We start from the raw sequence: 23895 nt of genomic DNA, 5'->3' as shown, positions 1-23895 counted from the left end.
TTAAAAAAAGCTGTCCGTACCTTTGTGAAACTCTGACCTCCTTCAAAGATAATAAGTTGTCTGAAGGGCTGTAAGTTACTGTTCTTTTATGGTTTCACGTTAGAGTAAGGCCTCATAACCTTGGGGCCATTTGGGGTCGCCAGAAGAAACCAAGAATGTTTTTTTTAACTAATTGAGCACATCTTTGCTTATTTTGACCCTTCTTCTGCAACTACACCAAACTCCCCATATTTTAACCTATTTTTCTTGCCATATTTTTGCTCCTTTTATTGCATTTTTGCTACATTCCTCCAACTTTTGTCGTTTTTATAATCCCATTTCACCACTACTTTGGTCACTTTTAATCCATTTTATTTCCGAATAAAACAAGGATTTATATCTTTAAGATGGCTATATACTGTGGCCCAAATAATACAACTTCTTGGCGAACCGTGGATGATGTTTAGATCAAAAGATAAATGTGGTTATCAGATTCATAGAGCATGGATGGGCCCCAAATAGCTCTCCCCTTTATTCCCCCTTATGGATGGCCCTGTCTCTACATGACTGTTCTTCTATGTACATGTCTGTGTTCAACCACCTTCAGCTACAGTGAGAGTGGCCGGTCTCTGGAACCTTTATTTTGGGGATCGACGGCCATTTCTGTATGGAGTGTGCATGTTCTCTTTGGGCTTCTCTTTCTCCCACCAGAACATCTATGTGGTATCCCTGCATTTGGACACGAAAAACTGACTGAACCCTGGGCTCGTTCTCAGACACACTGATGCTCTATGTTAACTGGTGATCATGTTACCTGGTGAACAAGCGTTGACTCGCTGCATTCATAAGTCAGTCACTAATTAACATGGCAATCAATTTGAGCAGAACACCCGGGTTTCAGTACACTGCTCTTACTGTGAAAGCTGAGGATGTACTTCCTGTAAACATGAGGACACCGCGTGATGTTTAGCATCCTTTATTTCCCTCAGTTTGTCCTTGCAGGTGAGCGTGCTTCATTTGGAGCAGCACACACGTCCATCACTGACGCACAAAGTTCACACACTCACAACATTACTAGTGTGTCCTCCATCAGTGACTGAAAACATTCATCCATTCATCAATAACATCACAGTGAGCTGCTGCTGTGCTCGTTAGCGAGTGAGTCAGATAGACAGGTGGGTAGTTAGCAGTAGTGAGGTGAGTAGTTACTAGTTAGTCAGATAAACAGGTGGGTAGTTACTAGTTAGTGAGTTAGTCAGATAGGCAGGTGGGTAGTTACTAGTTAGTGAGTTAGTCAGGTGAATAGTTAGTAGTGAGTTAGATATACAGGTGGGTAAACAGTAGTGAGTGAGTTAGATAGACAGGTGGGTAGAAAGTGGTGAGTTAGATAAATAGGTGGGTAGTTAGTAGTGAGTTAGACACAGGTGGGTAAATAGTAGTAAGTGAGTTAGTCAGACAGGTGGGTAGTTAGTAGTTGTAAGCTGTCCACTTGGTGAAAGAGATAGCACTCTGATCTTGGTGTTTCACCACTTTTCTGTTGGTTTAGTGTGATGTCACAGTCTAAACTCCGCCCCTCAGTCGTAGTCCATGATGCTCAGCTCATTTTGCCGCTGTCGAGCGGTGCCGGCCTGTGATTGGTTGCTGAGAGGAGGATCGGCCTGGGGGCTTCCAATGAGAAGCATGTTCTCCTCGACCTCCTGGCCCAGAGGGGGGCTGTCAGGGGGGTCGTCCTCCTCCTCCTCCTCTTCCTGCTTCTCGGTCTCCACCGGGCTCTGATTGGTCGGTCCAAACAGCTGGCGTGCGTGCTGCTCAAGGAAGGATCCGACAGCCAATGGAGACTCAATGGGAGGGGAGGCGTTCGGTTCCTCAGCGCCGCCGTTTATAACCCCCAGAGCAGAGGAAGAGGGGCGGAGCCTCTGTGGGACGCCACCGCCGCCATTGGGCCTGAAAAATAAAGTCACACGATAACAGCCGAGTGTCTGTGCGTGTAATCACTGTGCGTGTATGTGTACCCTGTGGCTGGCTGCGTGTGTGTACCTGTTCACATCCTGTGGCTGGCTGTGCGCGTATATTTGTGTGTGTGTGTGTACACGTGTTTACGTCCTGTGGATGGCTGTGTGTGTGTATGCGCACGTATGTGTATGTACGTGTTGACGTCCTGTGGATGGCTGTGTGTGTACCTGTTCACGTCCTGTGGCTGGCTGCGTGTGTGTGTGAACTGCTGTATCTCAGAGTAAAGCTGAAGCATCTCCGTCTGCAGAGCCTGACAAACCTTCCTCAGGGAAGAACAACGACTGTCAGAGGCTTTCAGCTCACACCTGAAACACACACACACACTGATTACGCACGCACACAGTGATTACGCATGCACACAGTCATTGCACACACGCATGTACTCTATGGGGGTGAATCCGTTCTAAATTCATGCACACCAGTCCAACCAACGCGTACCCTGTGCCTGCACGTCTGTATGTCTGATCTACATTTTCCATTGACTTAGAATGGGTACACGGGCACAATGCACAAGTCACGTCCACATCTGTTCTTGCAGACATGTCAAAGCGTTAACTTGTGCTTGTATTAACTAAGTTAGATGTAGTAGCAGGTGTGGCGTGAGTGAAGCTATAGTGCTCAGGTGACCTTCACTATCGATCACCGTCTAATTGACATGTTAACACGTCCATAGAGTGGTAGTGACTGTAGTGTTACGCTCTGAGTCAGATCGTTGCTGTGATTGCAGAGAATACAACACTCACACACACTTACTGACGGGCACGAGTGTACACGTCTCCACGTGTAAGCGCCAAACAATGTCACGCATATGGTGCTACATAGTGAAGCGCGCCTGTATGGCGAGTGGATAGTGCACTGATAACCCTAACCAACCGAAGGAGGAGCAACATCACCTGGCTGACGTGTGGATTTTTGACCACCAAAGGCCCGTCCTCTTGTACGCCGTCGTCAATGTGGTTTTTGAGTGAATTCAAGTCTTTCAATTGCTTACATGTTTTATATGTCAACATGTCTTTATTTTCGTGTATATTGGGAACTACAGAGTACAATGCAATGCCACAACAAATTTACAATTTTGAAAACAAATATAATATAACATAATTATCTAAAATAAATAAATACAAACAGCAAAACACTTTTCCAAATGTTGAGACAGATTTACAGTGGTGGTGCTTATGTCATTATATAAATGTTATGTAATGTAAACATAATATTAAAAAAATACATTATATAAAACAAAAAAATATTTAACAGAATCAAGTTTAATCGAAAAATATGAAATATGATTAGAACTACAAACTTGCTTTTATCCCTCCCATGACGTCTATCAAGAATGCAAAAAATAAAGATGAAAAAAAATGTTTGAATTGTATTCAAGACGCTTTGATAATAATTACTGCATATTGTTCATTACACTTTTTATTTGAATACATGTGAAAAATCACAATAGATTTTGTTGTTATTGTTGATTTGATTTCTATTTAAAACATTTATAAGAATGACTGCAGACACTTTATTTGAAAGATGAAATATTAAAGATCATAAAGTATTTGTTATTTGAATCCTATTCAAGACGCTTTGCTAAAAATGACTGTATATTGTAAATATAGGCTTCAAAGTTTCTTCTTGTGGGGTTCTTTTTTTCTTACTATGAACTTACTATACTTACTATATTTTGTTAAGAGCACTAACATGACTTTGTTGTTAATTTTTTATTTACATTTCTAATTAGAGACGAGCCTTAGGACTTTTTTTTCAATAAAAAGCTGTACCTTGGCTAAAAAGATTGAAAAACACTGGAATTACGCTGTGTAAAAACAATAATAAGCCAGCAACACTCCTGATATCAAAAATGCCTCACTGGCACAGGCTACTCACACAAACCAGTTTAGACGGTCAGTCTTCAACAGTGTCTAAACCATGTCCTGCTTTCAAAATTACAATATTTAAAAGTCCATGTCCAAGTTTAACAATAGTTACGTATTAAGGATCTTATCCACAAGATAGTTTCATTGTTTAATGCTTGTTGTTGTTACAGTGTTGAGTGTTGGAAGAAGTAGGCTTCTTAGATCAAAAGTCTTAATATCACAATGCAAACATATATATACATACATATATATAATTACAACAATGACAACAGTAATGAATGCAGGGATTACGTTACCTTTTTAGCAGTCGCCTTTATCAATAGGATAAATGTATTCATTTTATGATTGTTTATATTACCGAGCTTATATGCAGGTGAACTTTTGCATTCTTTTCTTTAAATTAGTTACGCTAACTCGGTTAGCAGTTTATGCTCAGGTTATTTGTGTCTACAGTAAATCAAGATGCAATAATGATTTAGTGTTTCTACTGATCAGTCCAGTCATGGAGTACTCAGTAGCTGGTGGACGCTACAAATTCTGAGCTTAATGATGTGGAGAGAGAAGTCATCCTGGAGGCGTTTACATTCTCTATTATCAAATACATGTAGCCTGACCGACGAGGGGATGTGAATGGGAAATGGAGGACAATTGTTGAATAACCCCTGATACTCACCTAATAATTTATTTTCATTATACCATTAATAACACAGGTATAATTTTAAATCCAGTTTTAACTTAGGGTGACTGTTAGAATTGATTACATTCATGGTTTCTTTTTGTGTGTGATACTATATTTTATCTTTAAACTCAATAGCTCTTATTTAACCATCATAAAATATATCCAGGTCAAGCTGCCATTTTCAGGAGAAGGAACATCTGATTTCAACTTAATCTTAATCTAACAACACTTGATGTCAAGGATTAGCCAAATCAGTTTCAGAAGCATCTTATTACAATCTAAACAATAACAGTGACACAACCATATACACAAGTAAAGACACCAAACAGATTTAAATAACTAGGACAGTAAAGATTAACACAAAAAAGTCAGTATGACTGGAATGCACTAAAAGCTAAATCATTAAAGAAGAATTACACTCAAATAACTCATAATCATATGCCTAAATTAGGGCTGCAACTAACGACTATTTTAATAGTCGACTAGTCATTGATTATTGAAATGATTAATCGACTAATCGGATGACAAATCGTATATTTATTTGCTCTATGTTGCTGCAATCTTATAAATAAATAAAACAATTCCCAACTTAGGTTCCTTACAAACACAAAAGAAATTGAATACATCAACACTAGAATCTGCTTCAGTAATAGTATTTACACATTAAAAAGTTTGTGCCGATGGGTCGTTCCATTAGTGTTATTGTATATAATCTATTTATGTCATTTAAAATGAAATTATTTTGTAAGAGAAAATAAAAATAACTACATTAGTGTTTTTACTGTTTAATTTAAACCATTGCTGCTGAATCTAATTTAGTTTATATCTAATGAATTACATAAAGTTATGGTTGATAAATATCTCTCTGATTACTATAATTAAACCAGATCAAGCTGATGATTTAATCATTCAGGATATTTAGGTATAATAATCACAATAGTTAAATTACTGTCTAATGGAACCAGCTTTGTCTGTGAACACGTGAAATATAATTAAATATATTGAGTTTTTTTTTTTTTTTAATATATTGAGGTTTCACAAGCTGGCGACGGCATAGGAAAGTCCACAACATGGCGGTGTAGGTGTGGCGCACAGGCAACGACGGAGTGAAGTCAGTCAGTTCAGACGTTGATTTCACACGACAGTCTCCTGCGGTAGGTTAGCAGTGGCACCATCTACTCGCCATATGTCTGATCACTGTAGCTTCAGTCACGCCACACCTGCCACTACACCTAACTACGTAAATTAGGTAAGTTTAGTGAAAGTTAGACAGGCAGGTACACGTGCGATGGGCTGGTGTGCATGAATTTAGAAGCAATTTAGAAGCAATTCATCCCCCATATGGGGGATGAATTTAGAAGCAATTTAGAAGCAATTCATCCCCCATATGGGGGATGAATTGCTTCTAAATTCATGCACACCAGCCCATCGCACGTGTACCTGCCTGTCTAACTTTCACTAAACTTACCTAATTTACGTAGTTAGGTGTAGTGGCAGGTGTGGCGTGAGTGAAGCTATAGCGATCAGGTTACCTTCACTATGTAGCACCGTCTGCGTGACATGTAAACACTTAGGAAAAATTGTTAGGCGTCCAGGTGTGCAGGCGTGTACACACGTGCAAGTCAGTAAGTGTGTGAGTGTTGAGTGTTGTATCCTGTCCAATCACAGCAACGATCTGACTCAGAGCACAACACTAGTCACTACCACCCTATGGACGGGTGTAACACAGACTATAACTGGACTAAATGGTGGTCCATTATACACTCACACACACACTTACATACCTGCACACGTCTAATATTTTTTTCTAAGTGTTTACATGTCACGTAGACTTTGAACGATAGTGAAGGTCACCTGATCGCTATAGCTTCACTCAAGCCACACCTGCGTCTACGTGTGACTGATATATTTGTTTGTTAAATGCACATCCAGGTGTTGTGTAGGTGTGTATACTATACGCTTTATTGTACATACGCCATAAAGCGTCTGCAAACGTGTTAACACGTCTGCAAGTACACATGCGAAAGTGACTTGTGCATTGTGCTCGTGTACCCATTCTAAGTCTATGGAAAATGTTGATCATATGTACAGACGTGCAGGCGCAGGGTACGCGTTCGTTGACGAGTTTGTTGGACTGGTGTGCATGAATTTAGAATGGATCCACCCCCCATACACACGCACGCACACACACACCTGAATTAATTAGTTTGTGAGTTAATCCTCTTGATGGTTGGTTAGTTAGTCCTCTGACCTGCTCTGGTTCTTGGTTTCCTCCAGCAGCTTCTTCTGGTCTTGGATCAGCTGATCCTTTGTGATCAGCTGATCCTCCAGCTCTGCTATCCTGTGATTGGCTGCTTCCAGCTTCTGCCTCAGCTGCATGTCGCTCTCCTTCAGTTGCTGGTACTCAACATCCACGCTGCACTGCAGCATGGACGCCTCCTATACACACACACACACACCACAGGGGTCAGGGGTCACCGTCAGGTGTGCTCTGAGGGGGTGGGACTTACAGTGCAGCGGAGCGCCCTTCCCCCATCCAGCTGCTCACTCAGAGCTCGGTTGGTTTCTCTGAGGAGGATGAGCTGCTGATTCATCAGGAACATCTGCTGCTGCAGCTGCTGCGTGCTGCTCAGCTACACACACACACGCAGGTACACACACAGATGTAAACACAGGTATGCACACACACACACACAGGTATACACTGACCATGACCATATCTTGTAACCAATCCTGTGCCTACTCACTTTCATTGACAGCTGGCTCAGCTGGTGCTCACTGTTGTACGCCTTTTTATTGGCTCTCTGAAGCTCCGCCTCCTGATCCTTCAGCTGGCTCCGACACTCCTGCAGCTCGCTCTGAAACAGCCAATCAGAGTGCAGTATAGTGACGTTTTTGTGTCAGCGTGTGACAGTGTTTGTGTACCTGCAGCTTCTGGTTGTGCGTCTGTGCCTCTTGGTGCTGCTGTAGCAGCTGTCGGTTGTGTGTCTGTAGTGTGTCCCTCTGTGTGTTGTTGTCATGCTGCATGTTGACGTATCGTGTGTTTTCATGCTGCAGACTGAGGTTCAGACAACGGATCTCCTCATCCTGAGCAAGCAGCTGGGCCTTCTGCAGACACACACACACACACACACACAGTCCTGAAATGTAAACTAACTGCACATGTTGAGGGATGCAAAGGTGTTACCATGGCGGCGCTGTGCTCTTCCAGCGCGGCGGCGTTGATGACCCTCCGCAGCAAACGGCGGTTCCTGACGGCATGCTGCTGCCTCTTGAAGCGCTCGTACTGCAGCTGAGCGTGAACCATCATCAGTTGACTCCTTAGACACTGAAACTCGCTCTCCTGGTGGGCGGGGCCTGACAGCACATGCGCGCACGAACACACACACACACACACACACACACACACACACACACACACACACACACACACACACACACACACACACACACACACACACACACACACACACACACACACACACACACACACACACACAGTGTGTCACAAACGGATGTTTCTTTATACTTTGTGTTAGTTTTAGTGCCTTAGTTAGGCTGGTTAGATAGGTTAGATAGTCTCACATATCAAACACCAACTCTGGCTGGGTCACAAAAACAGTGTGCTGCCATCTAGTGTTTCCTGAGTGTAAACACAGTCGTGCTGCCTTTATTGCCATCATTCCTCACACACTAACACACTTACAGTGAGGTCACTACAGCTGCTCAAATGTTATAGAAGTTCTGTCTCACATTTCACCATGATCCTCAAACATCAGCGTGTTACACCATGGTCCTCATAAGTCATGTAAGTAAATGATTGATGAAGGTTGTGAAAGAAGCTCAGCGTTAGCGATGGTGGCGTGCGTGTTAGCTTAGGTACCTTTGCTTTTCATGCTCTGTGGTTTACCTCCAGCAGGACTTCGCTCCACAGACTTTAAACCAGCTGACAACCTGAGAGCACACACACACACACACACAGACTTACAACAAAAGGCACTGCTCCAAAAATATATACATTTGAAGATGAGATGTTATTTTACGTTCCTAATGTGTGTTAAAACTGTGAGTTGATCTAAACCAAGGTTTGAATTAAACAGATATGGCAGACACAGGGCTAAAACCATGGCGGACGATGGACTACAAAAATAACAGGACTACAAATATGGTGGACAAGGGACTACAGAGATAAACAAAGGACTACAAAGTTAATTGTCAAAGGAGTACAAACATGGTAAGACACATGACTACAAACATGGCAGACATAGGACCACAAAGATAGTGGACAAAGGACTACAAACATGACGGATGCGGAACTACAAAGACAGCAGACAAAGGACTATAAACATAAAAGACAAAAAATAATGTACCTAGGACTACAAATATGGCACACAGGACTTCAAAGACGGCAGGCAAGGCTCTACAACAGAGGTGCAAAAAAACCTGATTGGAACATCCCTAATTATTATTATTGTATAATTACTATTACAATTATTCAATAATTATTTAATATTTGTATAATATTAAGGCAAGGCAGGCAGGGCAAATGTATCTGTATAGCGCACTTCATACACAAGGCAATTCAATGTGCTTTACATGATTAAAAGTACAACAGAAAACATTTAACAGTTTGAAAATCAATAAGAACTTTAAATCAGCATTAAAAATGTTTAAAATAAGCCGGAAAAACATTGAAAGTCTTCCTCTCAGTCACACGCAGTAGAGAAAAAGTGTGTCTTTAACTTGGATTTAAAAACGTTTACATGTGATGCTGACTTCAGCTCTGCTGTAATTTGTTCCTCTTCCACTTAAAATACAAAAATAATATTAAAACAGTAACACTTCAAAACTGGGTTTGATTAAAACATTTTTTTTTAATATAATGAAGAAAAATATTTTTTAAATGCAAAGCACCAAACACAGCTGCTCACTTAATCAAAGACCCAGAATAAAAACCACATATAGCGGTGCTTTCAGTATTTGTAGCTCATTTTGTTCTTTAGAAGAACTTTCTGAAGATACTGCTGATAAATGTACCTGGTCGGGTCGGTGTGAGCGGCTTTAGGGCTGGAGGAGGTTCTTCTACTACTTATTAGAAGTTGGAAATGAACAAATGAGTGCACTAGCGCCCCCTCACACTGAGGTCAAAAGCTGAATTGTTAGGTTTCATTCATTCATGAGGTCTTGCGGCCACGTCGCGATTGACACAAAATGCCTCCGCGATCGACCGGTAGATTGCGATCGACGTAGTGTGCACACCTTCTCTACAAGATGGATAAAAAAAAAAAAAGAAGAACCGAGTCGTGTCTACCTTCTGCTGAAGTGTTGGTGGGCGTGGTCTCCATGGATGATCAGCTGATCTAGAACCTTCAAAGGAGAGACAGTGGCGTCTTCCCTCAGCCACGCCTCCTCTTGCTCTGCCTCTGATCGCTCCTGTAGGGGCAGAGCCAGTCATCAGACCAATGAACACATTGCTAGTGTAACATGGCGTGGGCTGATACCTTAGTCTTCCTCCTGAGGAAGAGTGGGGTGGCGTGTGGCAGAGCAAGCTCCAACAGCAGGTCATAGGGAGAGGCGGGGCTACAGCCTGAAGGGGCAGAGCCTGTTCCCCACCTAATATGTTGAGGAGATGTGAAAAAGGGGACGGGACCTGAGAGCTGTCTGTCATGGCCTGGGGTGGAGGTGAGGGGGTGGGGCTCTGAGAGAAGAGGGGGCGGAGCCTCATTTATTGCACCTGCAGATTACAGTAAAGAAGTTAAACAATATTCATTTATGGGGTTATTTTTTTCTGATTTATTTTCATTTGTTTTATCGTTTTGTAAGTTCGTTTTTTTTGCCCCTCCCCCATGGCTCAGTGACCAATCAGTGTGTCCCCTGACCATCAACGGTACATTGGTTGTCATTTAGCATAGATGTTGCATGTTTTACAACAGAGGAGACATCTTCACACCATGCCAAAGATCTAAGTGAGCAGGAGTGTCCATCAAGCCCTGCCCTCTGAGCCACAGTGTTGCATTGAGTCATAAACATCAGATGATGTGATGAAGGCGATACAAGCTCCTAAAGATTAAACTGTATTACTAAATGAATGCTGAACTCAAAGCTAAAATGTGGATCCAATTAAGCTAAAGGTTTAAACAATGAAAGTGACATCACAGCTCATTGGCTCACCTGCACTGCTGCTGCTGATATCACTCAGGGCTCTAGTCTCCTGCTTCGGGATTGGCTGAAAGGATGAAAGTTGTTCTTGCTCTGCTCTGATTGGCTGCTGCTGGGATATACAGGACGTTATACCCTTTCACGATAAAAGCCTTAACCCAAAGGGGTAAACTCACCTGAGTGCTGCCATCCTCTGTGGGAGGTCTCACACCTGCACACACACAAAATAATACATATTATTACACACACATACCCACAAAGTATAACACAAACACACCTGAGATGGAAGTGGTTCTGGTCAGTGAGTGGACGGAGCCTAGAGCAACAGACTCAGGAGGGGGCGTGGCTAGACCACAATGCATTGATGGGCTCCATGTGACATCATCAGCCTGTGTAAACACACACGGCGCACACACATTAAAAACCATTCAGTCAAATCCTCTCCACAGTCCACAGGTGAGGCTACCTGGATATGGGCGGGGCGAAGAGTCAGCTGCTGTGCAGACACTGTAGTAAAGAAACACACAAACGTGTATGTTACCATGTGAGTGTTTGTGTGTGTGTGTGTGTGTGTGTGTGTGTACCTGAGCTGCTTGCAGTGTGTGTGAGAGCAGGTGAGCAGGTGAGGTTGAGGTGAGGTGAGGCCGGTGGAGAGCAGACGTCGTCCTCACAGGACGACTCCAGGACGTCCAAACACAGACGAGAACACTCGATCAGGATGTCATGAACCTCATAACGTTTCCACCTGACACGGAACGAGCCAATCACAGTGAGAGAGGAACAGGAAGCGGTTTCCTACGGTCAGTGAAGGCACCGTGAGGCCTTTCCTTACCTGGATGGGTCCAGCTCGTAGTCCTGAGTCCCTGTGACCAGCTCCGGATGAACCCGAACATGTTCTAACATGGGCTGGAACACAGAGAGTCATTAGAATAGGTTCTACTGCTAACTGGTCTGTGAAGGTCTAAACTGGTCTGCACTGACCTTGACCACCTCCTGGAAGGTATCCAGGTTCTCCTTCATGCTGTAGTGCAGCCTGAGGTAGGAGATGAAGTTGACTGGGAACATCCCGTACAGGCGGTGGAACAATGAATAAACGCTGGCGTGGAGGTGCAGCAGGTGGACCTCAGGAACATTCCCTGTGAGGAACATCACCTTGTTAGTCTGCATTGTGTCAAAGAAAGGAGCCTCACTGGTGATCGTGTTAACTGGTTAACTGACTCATAAACTCAACCAGCTAACACTCAGTCATCCACATCCCTACATTTGTCACTAGTCTCTATTGAGGAAAAAGTCGCTAAGCTGTAAGTGGTTGTTTCTCACAATTCTACACATTGCCGCTTTAAAACAATCACCAGTTGGTTTATAACAGTGGTTCTCAAACTTTTTTTGCCTCAAGTTCCCCCTTTCTCTTATTTCTGAATCCAAGTACTCCCTTTATCTGACTACAACATTTTGCTCAGAATTTGGTGAAAAAACAAATATAAAGCATAATGACGGAATGAATGAGTGATAACACATTTTAATGAACCTAAACGGAGCCGGCAGAGGACAATGGCATGTAGAATGGTACAGACCGGTGATGTGCCGTCAGGGTAGGCAGTGCCTACCCAAGGGTGAACTGATATTTTGACTATTTGTTTTATTTATAATATAATTATAAATTATTTATTTTTCCAATTCCAATAGCCTACAGTACCTATAAGTTTGAAAGTGTCAGTTTCATAGCCCAAATTACTAAAGACCCTAGGGGTACGCATACCCGCATTTGAGAAACACTGGTTTAAAACACCTGCTGTCTTATTGTAACATCACACAGAGTGAGTCTGCTTCATGTCAGCTCATGGTGAGGGTACCAGGGTTTTTGTAGCTCCAGGACGCGAGTCGTCCGAACACGTCAAAGAAGTCATAGAGGTGTTGTTTCCCCGTCTGAGGGATCATCGGCAGCAGAGTGACCAGGACCAGGACCCCAGTGATCAGGACCACCACGTCAGTGTCCGTCTGACAACAGATACATGAGAACTCAAACTCTAATCCTGACACATAAAAGTCTGGCTTGACTAATCCTACCTTGAGGCAGCGCAGCAGCGCCGGCAGCAGCGGCGAGCGGCTCAGCAGGTGAATCCATGGTGGTTGTTTTCGGACCAGTTCACCCAGCAGAGACACGGCAGCCAATCGCTGAGCAGGTCTGTTCACCGCTTCTGTCAGCTTCTCTAGCAGGACCTGAGGGGGCGGAGCCAACAGGTAAGGGATGGAGCTAACAGCTTAAGGGCCAACAAGTAACTGACTCACCTTGTGATTGGACTCTCTGATGGAGGACAGGAGCAGAGCTGCCTGATTGGACCAGGACTCTAGGTAGAAATCCACCAGAGCGGAGAGCACAGCGCCTCCTCTGTCTGGGAGGAGAAAGGCACCATCCTGATTGTGATTATATCAGTGTGTGTGTGTGTGTGTGTGTGTGTGTGTGTGTGATACAGGTATCTCACCTGAGCTCAGTTGTTGATTGACAGCTGCTCTCACATGCTCTGCCTCCTGCAGCTCCGAGCTGTCCAATGAGAGCAGGAGCTCGGAGATACTGAGCTGCTCTTTGGACATCCTGTGATGACATCATCACGTTCAGCGACACACAAACAGAACTCATCAAACCGTATAAGCTGGATTTCCTCTTCTCTCTCTAACATCCTGGATTTATCCGGTGTGTGCTGTATTACGACACTGGAAAACTTGTTACCGGGCAAAATCACCATGGTAACTTAGGATGAACACCTAACCTGATTAGTAAATAAAGATTATTCATAGTAAAAACAATCCTTTCATTTACTGATGACATCCTTCAGGAAAGGTATAGATTTACATCTGATGGAATGATCTACAGTCAGCTGATGAAGCCTGTGTTGGACACTCTCCGATCAACTCATTCATTTTTTCATACATATACATATATATATATATATATGTATAGTGACGATAACAGCGTCAGCAGGAACATACTACAGTGAAACAATGCTCTCTCATCCAAGGGTATGTGTGATAAATTGAGGAGGACTACCTGAATAGAAACACGTCTGTGATGTAATAAAGTGAAACTGATCAGAGTGCTGTCCGTTTATCATCCCATGGATTAATATTGGATAATCTCATGCTTTTACACATTGACAGTGTCAGCAGCTTCCGGCCTGTGTTCTTTCATTCCTGCTTTTTCTGCAGCAACAGTGTTGTTTTTGTTCTGAATTGTGGAATTTAAATCTTTATATTTTTAAAGAATGATTCCTCAATTGTGACACAAGTTGCTCTGCACAGTTTTTCAGTCTCACTGCTATCTCCACCTCTGTCACAGGAGCGCACACGCAGCCAGGCTGAAATCACCAGGGTTAGTGAGCGGGTTTATATCCTGCTTCGTCAGACAGGGGCTCTCTATGTTTGGTTAGGTGTAGCGAACAGACAGAGATATATCAGAAAATACTTATCCAGCTTCAGAGTACAGGCAGAGAAGATCAGAGCAACCTTGGGTCATTATGACTATATCTTGTTAAAAACCGTGTGAAGGCTCAAACAAAAGCTTCATCTATTACTAAACTTCTCTTTTCTGTGTTTGATATAAAAACAAAAATCTGTTTATGCAGATATAATTTTATATTTAAATGCAATACACAAACGAACCATTTGTATTTATTTTTATTTGTGTAAAAAAACAACGACAACAAAAAACAACCTGCTGGACACTTTCCAAAGGAGTAACTGGTAATTTTTGGACTTTTAAATAAAATCTAAAAATGCATGTGCAGATCATTTTACCAATACAAACGATAGAGCTCATCAAATTCAATCAAAACCAAGAAAACGAAGAAGTGACTGAATTTCAAACGCAACAAAAACACAGAACAATATTCCCCTCATTATGACCATTAAATCGATTGCAGAGTATCAAAGTTACAATAAATATATATAAATAAATATCTAACTTTTTTGTTTTCACAAAACGCGCTGATGTCACTACTCTTGCGTAAGCCGCTATGACGTCACTCAAAGTTTAGTCCGCTAACTGTCAAGCTAAGCTAATAAGCTAACAGGCTAACAGCTGTGCTCGTAGGGCCGCAGCAGTCCAACCAAACACAAACAGACAAAGGAGCGAGCTAGCGGCGATTATTTACGTCAACAAACACCAACAACGACTGTCGTAAACAACCCACAGCGGCAGCTGTTGGACACTTGGTTACCTTTTAACCTGTTGATCCGTTCAGGGCGCCGCCATTTTGCCTCCGCGCAAGACCCGCCCACCGACACCTGCAGCTGTCAATCAATGTCAGGGGACGTTTCGGGGCAACTCAGAATGTGGGAAAACAAATACACTGTGTGTGTCAGCTGTGTTTTCTCACTGATTATCATTGGACTTTTTGAAGATTTGATCTGGAATTCTTCAGCTATGAACGTTGAACACACACACACGAACACACTCTCTAAATGCTAACTGACTGAGAAATAGGACATTCAGTCACAGGATATATATGAAGCCTAATGTTGCCCACGCTGAGGTGAACTATTGTCTCTTTACAATCAGTGCTTCTCAAAGTGTGTGGCGCGCCCCTCGGTGGGGAATACAGGTATGACAAGTGGGGCGTGAAACACTTTTCAATTTCATGCCAAATCCTTTTCAGAGATCAAGAGCACTAAACAAAACACCTACACACAAAGAAAGTAAAAATGACAACCTAAAAATGAAGCAGGAATTCTATGAGCATTAAATGGTAAGACTGCACTAGATTTGGACTGGGGGAAAAATGTAACATGGAACTAAAGTGCAAAACTAAGAATTTAAATTGACTTAAAAAAATGATTTCCTGTTTTATTTTGTGAGCTATGGCTAAGTATTGTTAGAATGTTAGCTTATCTGTAAATGCACAGTAGTTAAAGGATCACTTTTTGAGGGAGCAAAGTGCTACACACTGCTTCGCTGAGGGTGGTCGACACAGTGACGTGTCGTGAGCACTAGGATTGGGTAGGCAGGGAGTTGCAAAAAATAAACATTCAAGTCTTTTAGGGCCTATACTACAATGCTGGATTTCCTATTATTGAGCTAACTTCCGGGATTTAGACAGTGTGTGAATTTGGCTTACGTCTTAAATCACCATGGTAACTTAGGCTGAAGGACTAACCTGGTCGGGACCAGGTTTTGTTCTGGCTAGGATATGAGTGAGTACTAAAGTCCTGCCTCCTGACCTATCAGTTCTCTTAGAAAACGTTCTGTTAATCAAAGGAAAATCATTGTGTGAGCATGTCACCGTGTGGATCTGAGGGGTATTCCAGAAAGTGGGTTATGTTCAAACTCTGAGTATGTTCGAGCTCAAATGAGGGAAACTCTGAGGATCCCATTCCTGAAGGCGAGGTATGTTCTTCTCTGAATATGTCACCATGGTTACATTCTCTGTGAACTGAACTTGCTCATTGGCAGGTTTTGTCTAAGAAATCCTGGGTTTCTACCTGGCTCCACCCACCTGAACACCGCTTTTCAAGGAATACTTTAATGTACCTTGATACTGTTTTCTGACATTAGTAACATCACACACTGCAGGCATGGCTCACATTGTTACAAATGTTATGTGTTGCTTTATGTTTTTTGCAAATGGTAGTTTTCTTTATAACATTGTGAATGCAGAGCATTTAGGGAAAGGCTCTGTATTAGGGATGGGAATTGAAAACCGGTTCTTTCTGAGAACCGGCTCCCAGTAATCCAATACCTAAGAATCATTTGTTTGCTTGTATTTCAATTCCACTTATCGGTTCCTCTTACATCGCAAATACGTAACGATAAACTCCTACAGGTCCTGTATATTGTGTTTATGCTAGCACCAAGTGAAGCTCCTTCCACTATATAGTTGTTTGCTGTCCACCGCTGAGAATTTATAGAAATACAATACAACAATAAGTGCAGCTGTACTTTTGGTTAATATGTTCTTTTTTAAAGAATAATTATTTGTTTTATGTCTGAATTACTTTTGGATGAAGTTGTTCAAGTTCAAAAAGAGCACTGTAAATATTCTCAAATGTTTGTAGCCAAAATGTGTCATATGTTGTACTAATAATAATAATAATAATAATTCATCAATTTTATAAAGCACTTTTGTATATATCATTATCCAGTAAAAACAATACCTGGTGGATTAAAAGAGAGCTGATATTCCTGCAGGAAATGAAAGAGACAAAAATAAGATAATAAAGAGTTAAAGCAAACAAATCAATTTGTATTATTTAATTCCCTCACCCAATGAGAATCAATAAGAGAATCGGTAAGGAATCAAATCAATAAGCAATATTGATAATGGAATCGGAATCTCTAAATTCCTTTCAATTCCCATCCCTTGATAAGGGATGAAGTGATGAAGCGAACAAAAAGTGTGACTTATCACCAACGATTTAAGCGACGATAGTCGCTGAAGTCGCGTTCTGTGTGAACACCTTTATAAAAGGCTCTGGCGCCTGCTCTCCTGTTGGGTTGGGCGTTGGGGGGCTCCTGTCGGCCCGGGGAACTGGTGGGGGGCTGTGGCTTTCGCGTGGGGGGCGGGCGGGGCCGCGTTGGGTGGGTTAGCTGGGGTAGTGGGGTTTGTGGCTCCTGGCCAGGGGGGGGGGTCTGGGGTGGGGGTGACTCTGGGGGTGGCTACTGCTCGGGGACGGCGCCTACATCCTGGGTCGCTGGGTGGTGGGGTGTGGCTGTGGGTCACTCCGCCTGCCTGTCTGGGCGCTTCGGCTTTGTTCCCTTGAGCGCACAGTCTCCATGGATGTCGCTAGCGCGGTGCCCTCCCCCGCCCCCCCTTCCCCCTTTGGCTCACTTGGGGGACTGCGTGGGCCGGTGTGCGGCGTGTGACGGAGGTGGGGTGGGGCCTTGCTTGTGCGGTGGCCTCCCCTGGAGTTGTGCTGGGTGGGTGTGTGGGGGCGCGGCCTGTGGTTCTTGCCCTGGCGGATCCGCGTCGTGGGTGGTTGGTCTGCTGGTTGGGTGTGCCGAGCCCCGTAGGTGCTGTACCGGGGCGGGGGTTCCCCGGGGATGGGTCTTTGGTTGGGGCGTCTTGGGGCGCGTTCTCCTGCCGTTCGGTGGGGCGCTGCGCTGCCTTTGGCGGGGTGGGGCTGGTGGCCTGGGGCCCGCCGTCCTCTTGGCTGTGCTGGCGTTGGGGGGGATGTCTTGTGTCGGCGCGTGTGTGGCCGGGGGTGGCCTCTGTGGGGAGGGGGGGCTCTGCTGGTGGCACTTGGTGTGGGTTGGCGGGACCTGGCTGGGGACGCTTAGGTTCGCCCGCTTGTCAGTTGGTGGGTGGCGGGATGGCCTGCTTGAGCGGCTGATGGCGTTCTCTCTTGTCGGGGGGCCGGGGCCGCCTCCCTGTAGAGGGCATTGTATCGTGGTGCCCTGCGGGCCTGTGCTGTCCCTGGTGCGGGCGCGGGCTTCTCTCCTGCCCGGCCGCTCCCTGTTGTGGCGTTGAGGCCGCTTCGGGCTGGCGTGCGGCGGGGGACGCCCCCTGGACTGCTGAGGGGTGTGGCTGGTGCCTGGACGCGTCTGGGGGGTGGGGGTGCCGCCATGCCCCAGGGGTGCCGCGGGGTGGATCTCCGGCCATGCTGCTCGGCGCGTCCCTGGGGTCCGCTGTGCCGCGTGCCCGTCTGTGCCATCTACCCTCTCCGGTGGCCCGCCATGTGGACGGGCCGGGCTCGCACCAGACAGGCCTCCTAAAATGAACACCTCACTTCACTCCCAACTGGTCTGGCTCACTCCTTTGGTGCACCACACACCCATACCCAACCCTTGGGGGGCTGGATGGTGGGGCTGAGGGTGGAGGGTGCCGCCGCCTGTGCTACCGAGTAATGGCGCGGGGGCGGCATTCCCACCTCAAATTGCCCTACCAATCCCTCCAATTTTAATCGCACCTCAACACACCACCCTCCGGAGGGTGCGACTATCACTTCCACCCTCCGGGTCTATTTGCACCACATACACTTATATACACAAAGGTTGCACCTCACACATTCACTAAACACACACATTCACACAGGGGATACCATAACAGGAAGGTGGGTAGGACCATATATTTGGGCCTGTCGGGTGGGGGCCTGGTCCCTGTGTTGATGGCTGGGCGACCGTGTAGAATGCAAATACATCAGGATGGTGCGGTCGGGCATAGTGGAGCGGTGGGTCTCGGAGGGCGTGGGGGGGGGGGTGCCTCTTGCCTCTTCCCTATGGGTGTGGCTTGGTCCATGTCTCGTCTCCTGGTCGCCTTGGAGGCTGTCCTCGGTGTGTGCGGGCCCGGGGCGGCCTGTCTCGCCGGTGTGGGGGGTGGCCGCGTTGGGGGGTGCTGGCGTCTGTATCGGGGTTGGGGCAGGGTTGCTTGGTGCTTCGAGATGATGCTGTTTGCTGGGGGGCGGCGCTAGCTGTTCCAGTGGTTGCGATTGCCGTCTGCTGCCTGGTAGGTCTGTCCTGCTATCTGCGAATCGGTGGGTGGGTGTCTGTGGGGGGCCTTGGGGTTGGGGGTTGGGGGCGGTGGCGGAGTGCGCTGGCTCCTGAGCTTCTCGGTGCTTTCTTGGGTGTGTATGTGGGGGGCGGTGGCTGCCTCTTGGCTTGGTGTCTTGAGGGCGTTTGGGGGGCTGCTCGGCCAGGGGGTGTTGCCTGGGCTCGCTGGCCCCTGCTCTTTCTGCTATTCTGGCTGCGTCCTCGAGTCCGGGACAGCGCTTGGGTTTACAGTGGCAGTTTCTTGCACATACATCGGTCTACGATGCACAAGCATGCCTTGGACTGTGGGATAAAACTTGTAGTGGGCTTAACTTTAGACACATTTTACCTGTTTCAGGTATTACCACTCACTCCTTCCCTCTGCCCACAGCCACCACCATTATAGTTAAGCCTCACGCCTACAACTTCACATCTCACTTTACAGTAATCAACTCTTCCCCACCCTTCCATTTCTCTGCCTTGAATCGCTCCTCCCTACTCTCTTCCCCCTCCCCCCACCCCCCCACCCCCTCACCTAGGTGTAACACTGCCCTCTCTTTTTATATTCTCCCGTTAATAAAGTGTTTCTTACCCTTCCTTAGGGAGGGCTGGTGATGGTCACAATTATGCAATAAAATAATTCAATTTATTTAATTACAATAACAAAAAAAAAAAAAATAAAATGCATTGCTGTCTAAAAAACGATTGCACTTCTTGTAGTGTTGACCTTTGACAGCATGTGCAGACAAGTAAAAAAACAAAAAAAAAAGTTTGTTGATTTTGAATTGTAACTGTTGAATGCCGACAACGCCACCTAGTGGAGGGACTAGGACACGGTTATACAAAACACAGGTTTGATACCAAGGGAGTTCGCAGTGAAACCAAGATTAATAGTTTGATGGATTTATTATCACAAAATTATTAAAATACAACATATGGTTGTCTGAAAATAAATCTAACTCTAAGGAAAAGAGTCTAAAGGGCGAAGGATAAAAGGAGGATGAGAACTGAGCCTGGGCAGGAGGGAGGAAGAGGCACTGTACTGTCCACCTAGCAGCCAGGGAGACGTTGCCGCTCAACCGCTGCTTCGTGTTCCAAGTTTCCAGTCCTGGCTCCGCTGTTTCCTCCTTTCGCTCCTCCCGCTCTTCTGCAGTGTAGATCCGGCCCTAGTGGACACAACACATCTGCCAGTGGGGGAGAAGTGGCTCTGGTTCCGCGTGCCCCTCCCCAGGTGTGAGACTCACACCACCTTATCGGCGTCAGACCACTGCCTGCCTCCTAAACACGCTCAAACAAACTTAAAAATATGTCAGGATTGCGTTCATTAAATTTGGGAACAAGACACAAACTCGCTGTCAGATCACTGTTAACGCCCGCAGCTGCAAAGCCAGACTCAATAAACCTACCGGCAGACACTCTGCGATCCATAACCCTGAGTTTGGTTCTTTCCAGCTCCAAATGGAGCTGGAGCGGCTCGTTCTGTTGCTCACATGCGAGCACTTCAGCCTGCCCCACACAAACAGAAGCTGTAGCCACTGGCTTTTTCTGTAACACGCCTTTTTCAATTAAAGACAAATAAACAAATCTCCTCAGCTCAGCTTTAAGCAATCCCTCCAAAATAATACCATAATAGTCAGCAATTTCAACTAACTCAATCTTGCGACAGGTATCCAAAAAGACAGCTCAAGGTGCCTCATAAAATCCTGACAAACTATCCAATTCACCTACAGTGGGGTAATATAAGGCTGGATGTACAAAAAATTCCCAGAGAATTCCCCTAACTATGAAACCCAGAAGCTAACTAATCTCAACCCTAGACTTCATGTGGTTCAGCAGTGGGAATATTAAGCATAAACTCCAGTAGGATTGCACCCCAGTAATCCTCTGCGTGCACCTGAGATGCTTGCTTGCGCAACCAACTCTAGCCACTTTCCCACAACACTACAAAAATAACAAACCGGCACATTCCCAAAGTAAAAAGTTCCCTACAGCCTCAAGGGAACCTCTGGAAAAAATGTGCCCCACTACACGACATCCAACTGTATCAGGAGAACATGAAAAACCGAGACAAGCCCCCAATTGTCACAGATTGGCTTAGGGCCATGACAAGAATAAAAAAACAAGAGTTATATAAATGTCTGTACTTGAGTTTATTCCCCAACACACTGAGGCAACAAACAACAATCCTGCCACAAGAGCAACCACAATCAGTCAGAACCAGGACCTGAGGCCTCATTTATTAACGCCTGGCGAGAAAATGTGCGCACCTCCGCGGCAGCTCTGACCCTGCTGCACGCAGAAAATCATGACAAACTCCGCCCCCCAACAGGAGAAAGATGAAATTAAAGACAACTCTGTGAATTCTCTGTGTTATAAAAAGGAACACACTCTAATGCGTAAAGAAGCGCGATGGCTTATTTGGCACTGCTGGAAGACGAGGTGCACGGGATACACCGGAGGGAGAGGATCTACAGAGACCAGCGAGACGTATAGGCAGGACCCCTCCGTGAGGAAAGGGTGCAGCGGGAGAGAGGACGAGGCTGCAGTGGGAGGAAGACGAGCTGTTGCAGAGTTTTTGGCGCATATATAGTGCATCTGTGTGTGTCCTCCACAGAGGGTATCCCCAATCTCCACTGATCCTCCAGCTTTTTTTGAGGCTGAGCTACAGTGCTCTTTCCTCCACCTGTTGAACAGACGCTCTTCCTATGGAGAGTGATCCACATTTTTTCCGTTTTTAAAAATGGAAAAAGACGTGGGACGTACGTGCGCCCTCGTTTATGAATCGTCTGGTTTTTATCAAACACCAGCTGAAGTTTGCTTACCTAGGCAGAGGGTCAGTCCTCAGGTGAGTTTGATTGTTAGGCCACGCCTTCCAAGCCGCCACACACACCTGAGTACAATAATGCTGTTAGCTCCGTTACTGTCCCACTGTCGGCTGAGCAAAGAGAAGTCCTGACGGTCACGTTGTCCTCCGCCTCCATGAGTTCTCTGAGATGCCGTTCATATATCAGGTAACGCCAACTCTGACCTCTTCATCGGCCAACGAGCACTTTTGACACCGCTATCATTACGGAATGCGGATGTTTATGCGCAGTAAAGTGTCGCGTGCCAGTCTGGCACGGTGGGGCCGTAACCCCCCCCGCGGTGCAGTTCACACCTACGCAGGCCAGACAATGGCCCCCTATGATTTCACACATGCACAGAGCTAGTTAGGAACGGCCCTGGTTGCCAGTGTGAGTACACCCTTAAGAATAGCTACGCACTTGCCTCTGATTAGCACGTATGACCAGCAGCAGAATGTAAGCCCTGCTGGGGCTCGGCATCAGCGCCAGTTTGTTCACCTTCCCGAGTGGTACTTCGGCCATCTTTCCCTCAAGCTCATGAGTTTAATTATCTGTGCTAGACTTTGCCTCAATCTCACCCGATTCTTTCTTCCCTTCCAATGCTCTCCTCAACTAACTCTTGCGCCTCTCTGCCCAGCCACTGCACCTCTGCTTTCAGCCTCCTGTGGATTTTCTACACCGCTGCACCCTGGATAATCTACTCAGCTCAACCTACATTTAACCTGGGACCTACCTTGTCTGTGCATATCCTGACACGTGATGTCAAGTGACGCTCATGCGCTCTCGACGGCTCTGCCAAATAAAGAAGAAGACGGCTTGGAAAAACAAGACAAGTGAAAGAAAACAAGTACGGTGAACCGTTTTTATTAACAGACTACTGTTAATGTCAACATCAGATCAATGCACGTGGTAACAGGCGAACGTTAAACACAAACAGGGGTGCAGTGCGCGCAAGAGACCCAGAAAATCTAATTACAGTACATAATCCACATAGCAAAGATAAGGATAAGCCATGTTCTTGTGTAGAAAATGGAATGTTTCAACAGTAGATGCTTCATAGTTGTCCTCCTCTGCTCCATGCTGCTGCCTGCAGTGCTGATCCCGCTCTCACTGCTACTGCACTCACTTCAGCTTCTTTCTTGGAAGAATGCTACGCACAAAGGACACTGTTACCAAACCGGACCAGTTCTAAATATCTGTCCAAACCCGACCTGCCGGGTCCTGTTGGGCTTTGGTCCGGCATCCATTCGATAGTCACATTATCAGCTGCGGTAATAAGAGTTAATGCTCCCGCGGGCTTGGCTGATGACTGCAGTTACTTAAGTGGTCATTGTGTCACTATGGCAGGGGTCTGCAACCCGCAGCTCTGGAGCCTCATGTGGCTCTTTGGGTCTTTTGCAATGGCTCCCTAAAGCTTTAAAAAAACATTAAAATAATGAATTGTCAACTCTTACAGAGGGTATTGATGATTAATGAGTAAAAAAAAATCACATTGTGCAATAACTCCACCTTCCTACTTCACCTCCTGCAACCTTTACAGACCATCAACTTTTTCTGCACGTGTGGTTAACCTTAACTTTTAAATCCCTGGTAAGATAACTGAACTAACAAAAAGATTATTCTGGAAGAAAATGGCGATTTCAATTGTGTGGGGACACATTTATTTAACTGCCAACATGCCGTCTTAATATGCATGCTTGAGATGTTTCAAGAAATTAGAAATTAGCATATGTTGACCGACATTATCACGTGTTATCAAATTCAAGTTATTTTTTGTAGCCTTTCAAATCCATGAACTCATCAAATTATTCAACATTATTTTAACTGTATAGAATTTTATACACTGTATTGTCTTCATTGAGAAGTTTTTTTTTTTTTTGGCTCTGGAAGGACTTT

General features: G+C 45.2%; 1 protein-coding gene across 3 annotated transcripts; it reads right to left on the bottom strand.

Annotated features, from left to right (window-relative positions):
* Positions 1-939: 939 nt before the first annotated feature.
* On the bottom strand, positions 940-15020 carry tsc1a (TSC complex subunit 1a). Of its 3 annotated transcripts, none has more exons than XM_028456444.1 (22): positions 14913-15020; positions 13182-13291; positions 12988-13091; positions 12766-12918; positions 12552-12696; positions 11680-11834; positions 11531-11604; positions 11283-11443; positions 11165-11205; positions 10976-11087; positions 10875-10909; positions 10711-10807; positions 10041-10273; positions 9851-9972; positions 8423-8493; positions 7727-7896; positions 7465-7647; positions 7287-7397; positions 7050-7172; positions 6791-6978; positions 2160-2297; positions 940-1923 (listed from the first exon to the last, which is right to left on the bottom strand). In XM_028456444.1, the coding sequence occupies exons 2-22, from the start codon at positions 13288-13290 to the stop codon at positions 1554-1556; spliced, it is 2895 nt and encodes a 964-aa protein (XP_028312245.1). In that variant the 5' UTR covers position 13291; positions 14913-15020; the 3' UTR covers positions 940-1553. The 3 variants fall into 3 exon arrangements, with proteins under 3 accessions (XP_028312245.1, XP_028312246.1, XP_028312247.1); XM_028456445.1 differs by having other exon boundaries at positions 8450-8493; XM_028456446.1 differs by having other exon boundaries at positions 10041-10237.
* Between the last annotated feature and the right edge of the window lie 8875 nt (positions 15021-23895).

The sequence above is a fragment of the Gouania willdenowi genome, chromosome 9 (assembly GCF_900634775.1).
Source record: "Gouania willdenowi chromosome 9, fGouWil2.1, whole genome shotgun sequence".
Taxonomy (NCBI): Eukaryota; Metazoa; Chordata; class Actinopteri; order Blenniiformes; family Gobiesocidae; genus Gouania; species Gouania willdenowi.
The sequence above is the reverse complement of the archived record's forward strand: the minus strand, read 5'-3'. Positions and strand labels throughout refer to the sequence as shown.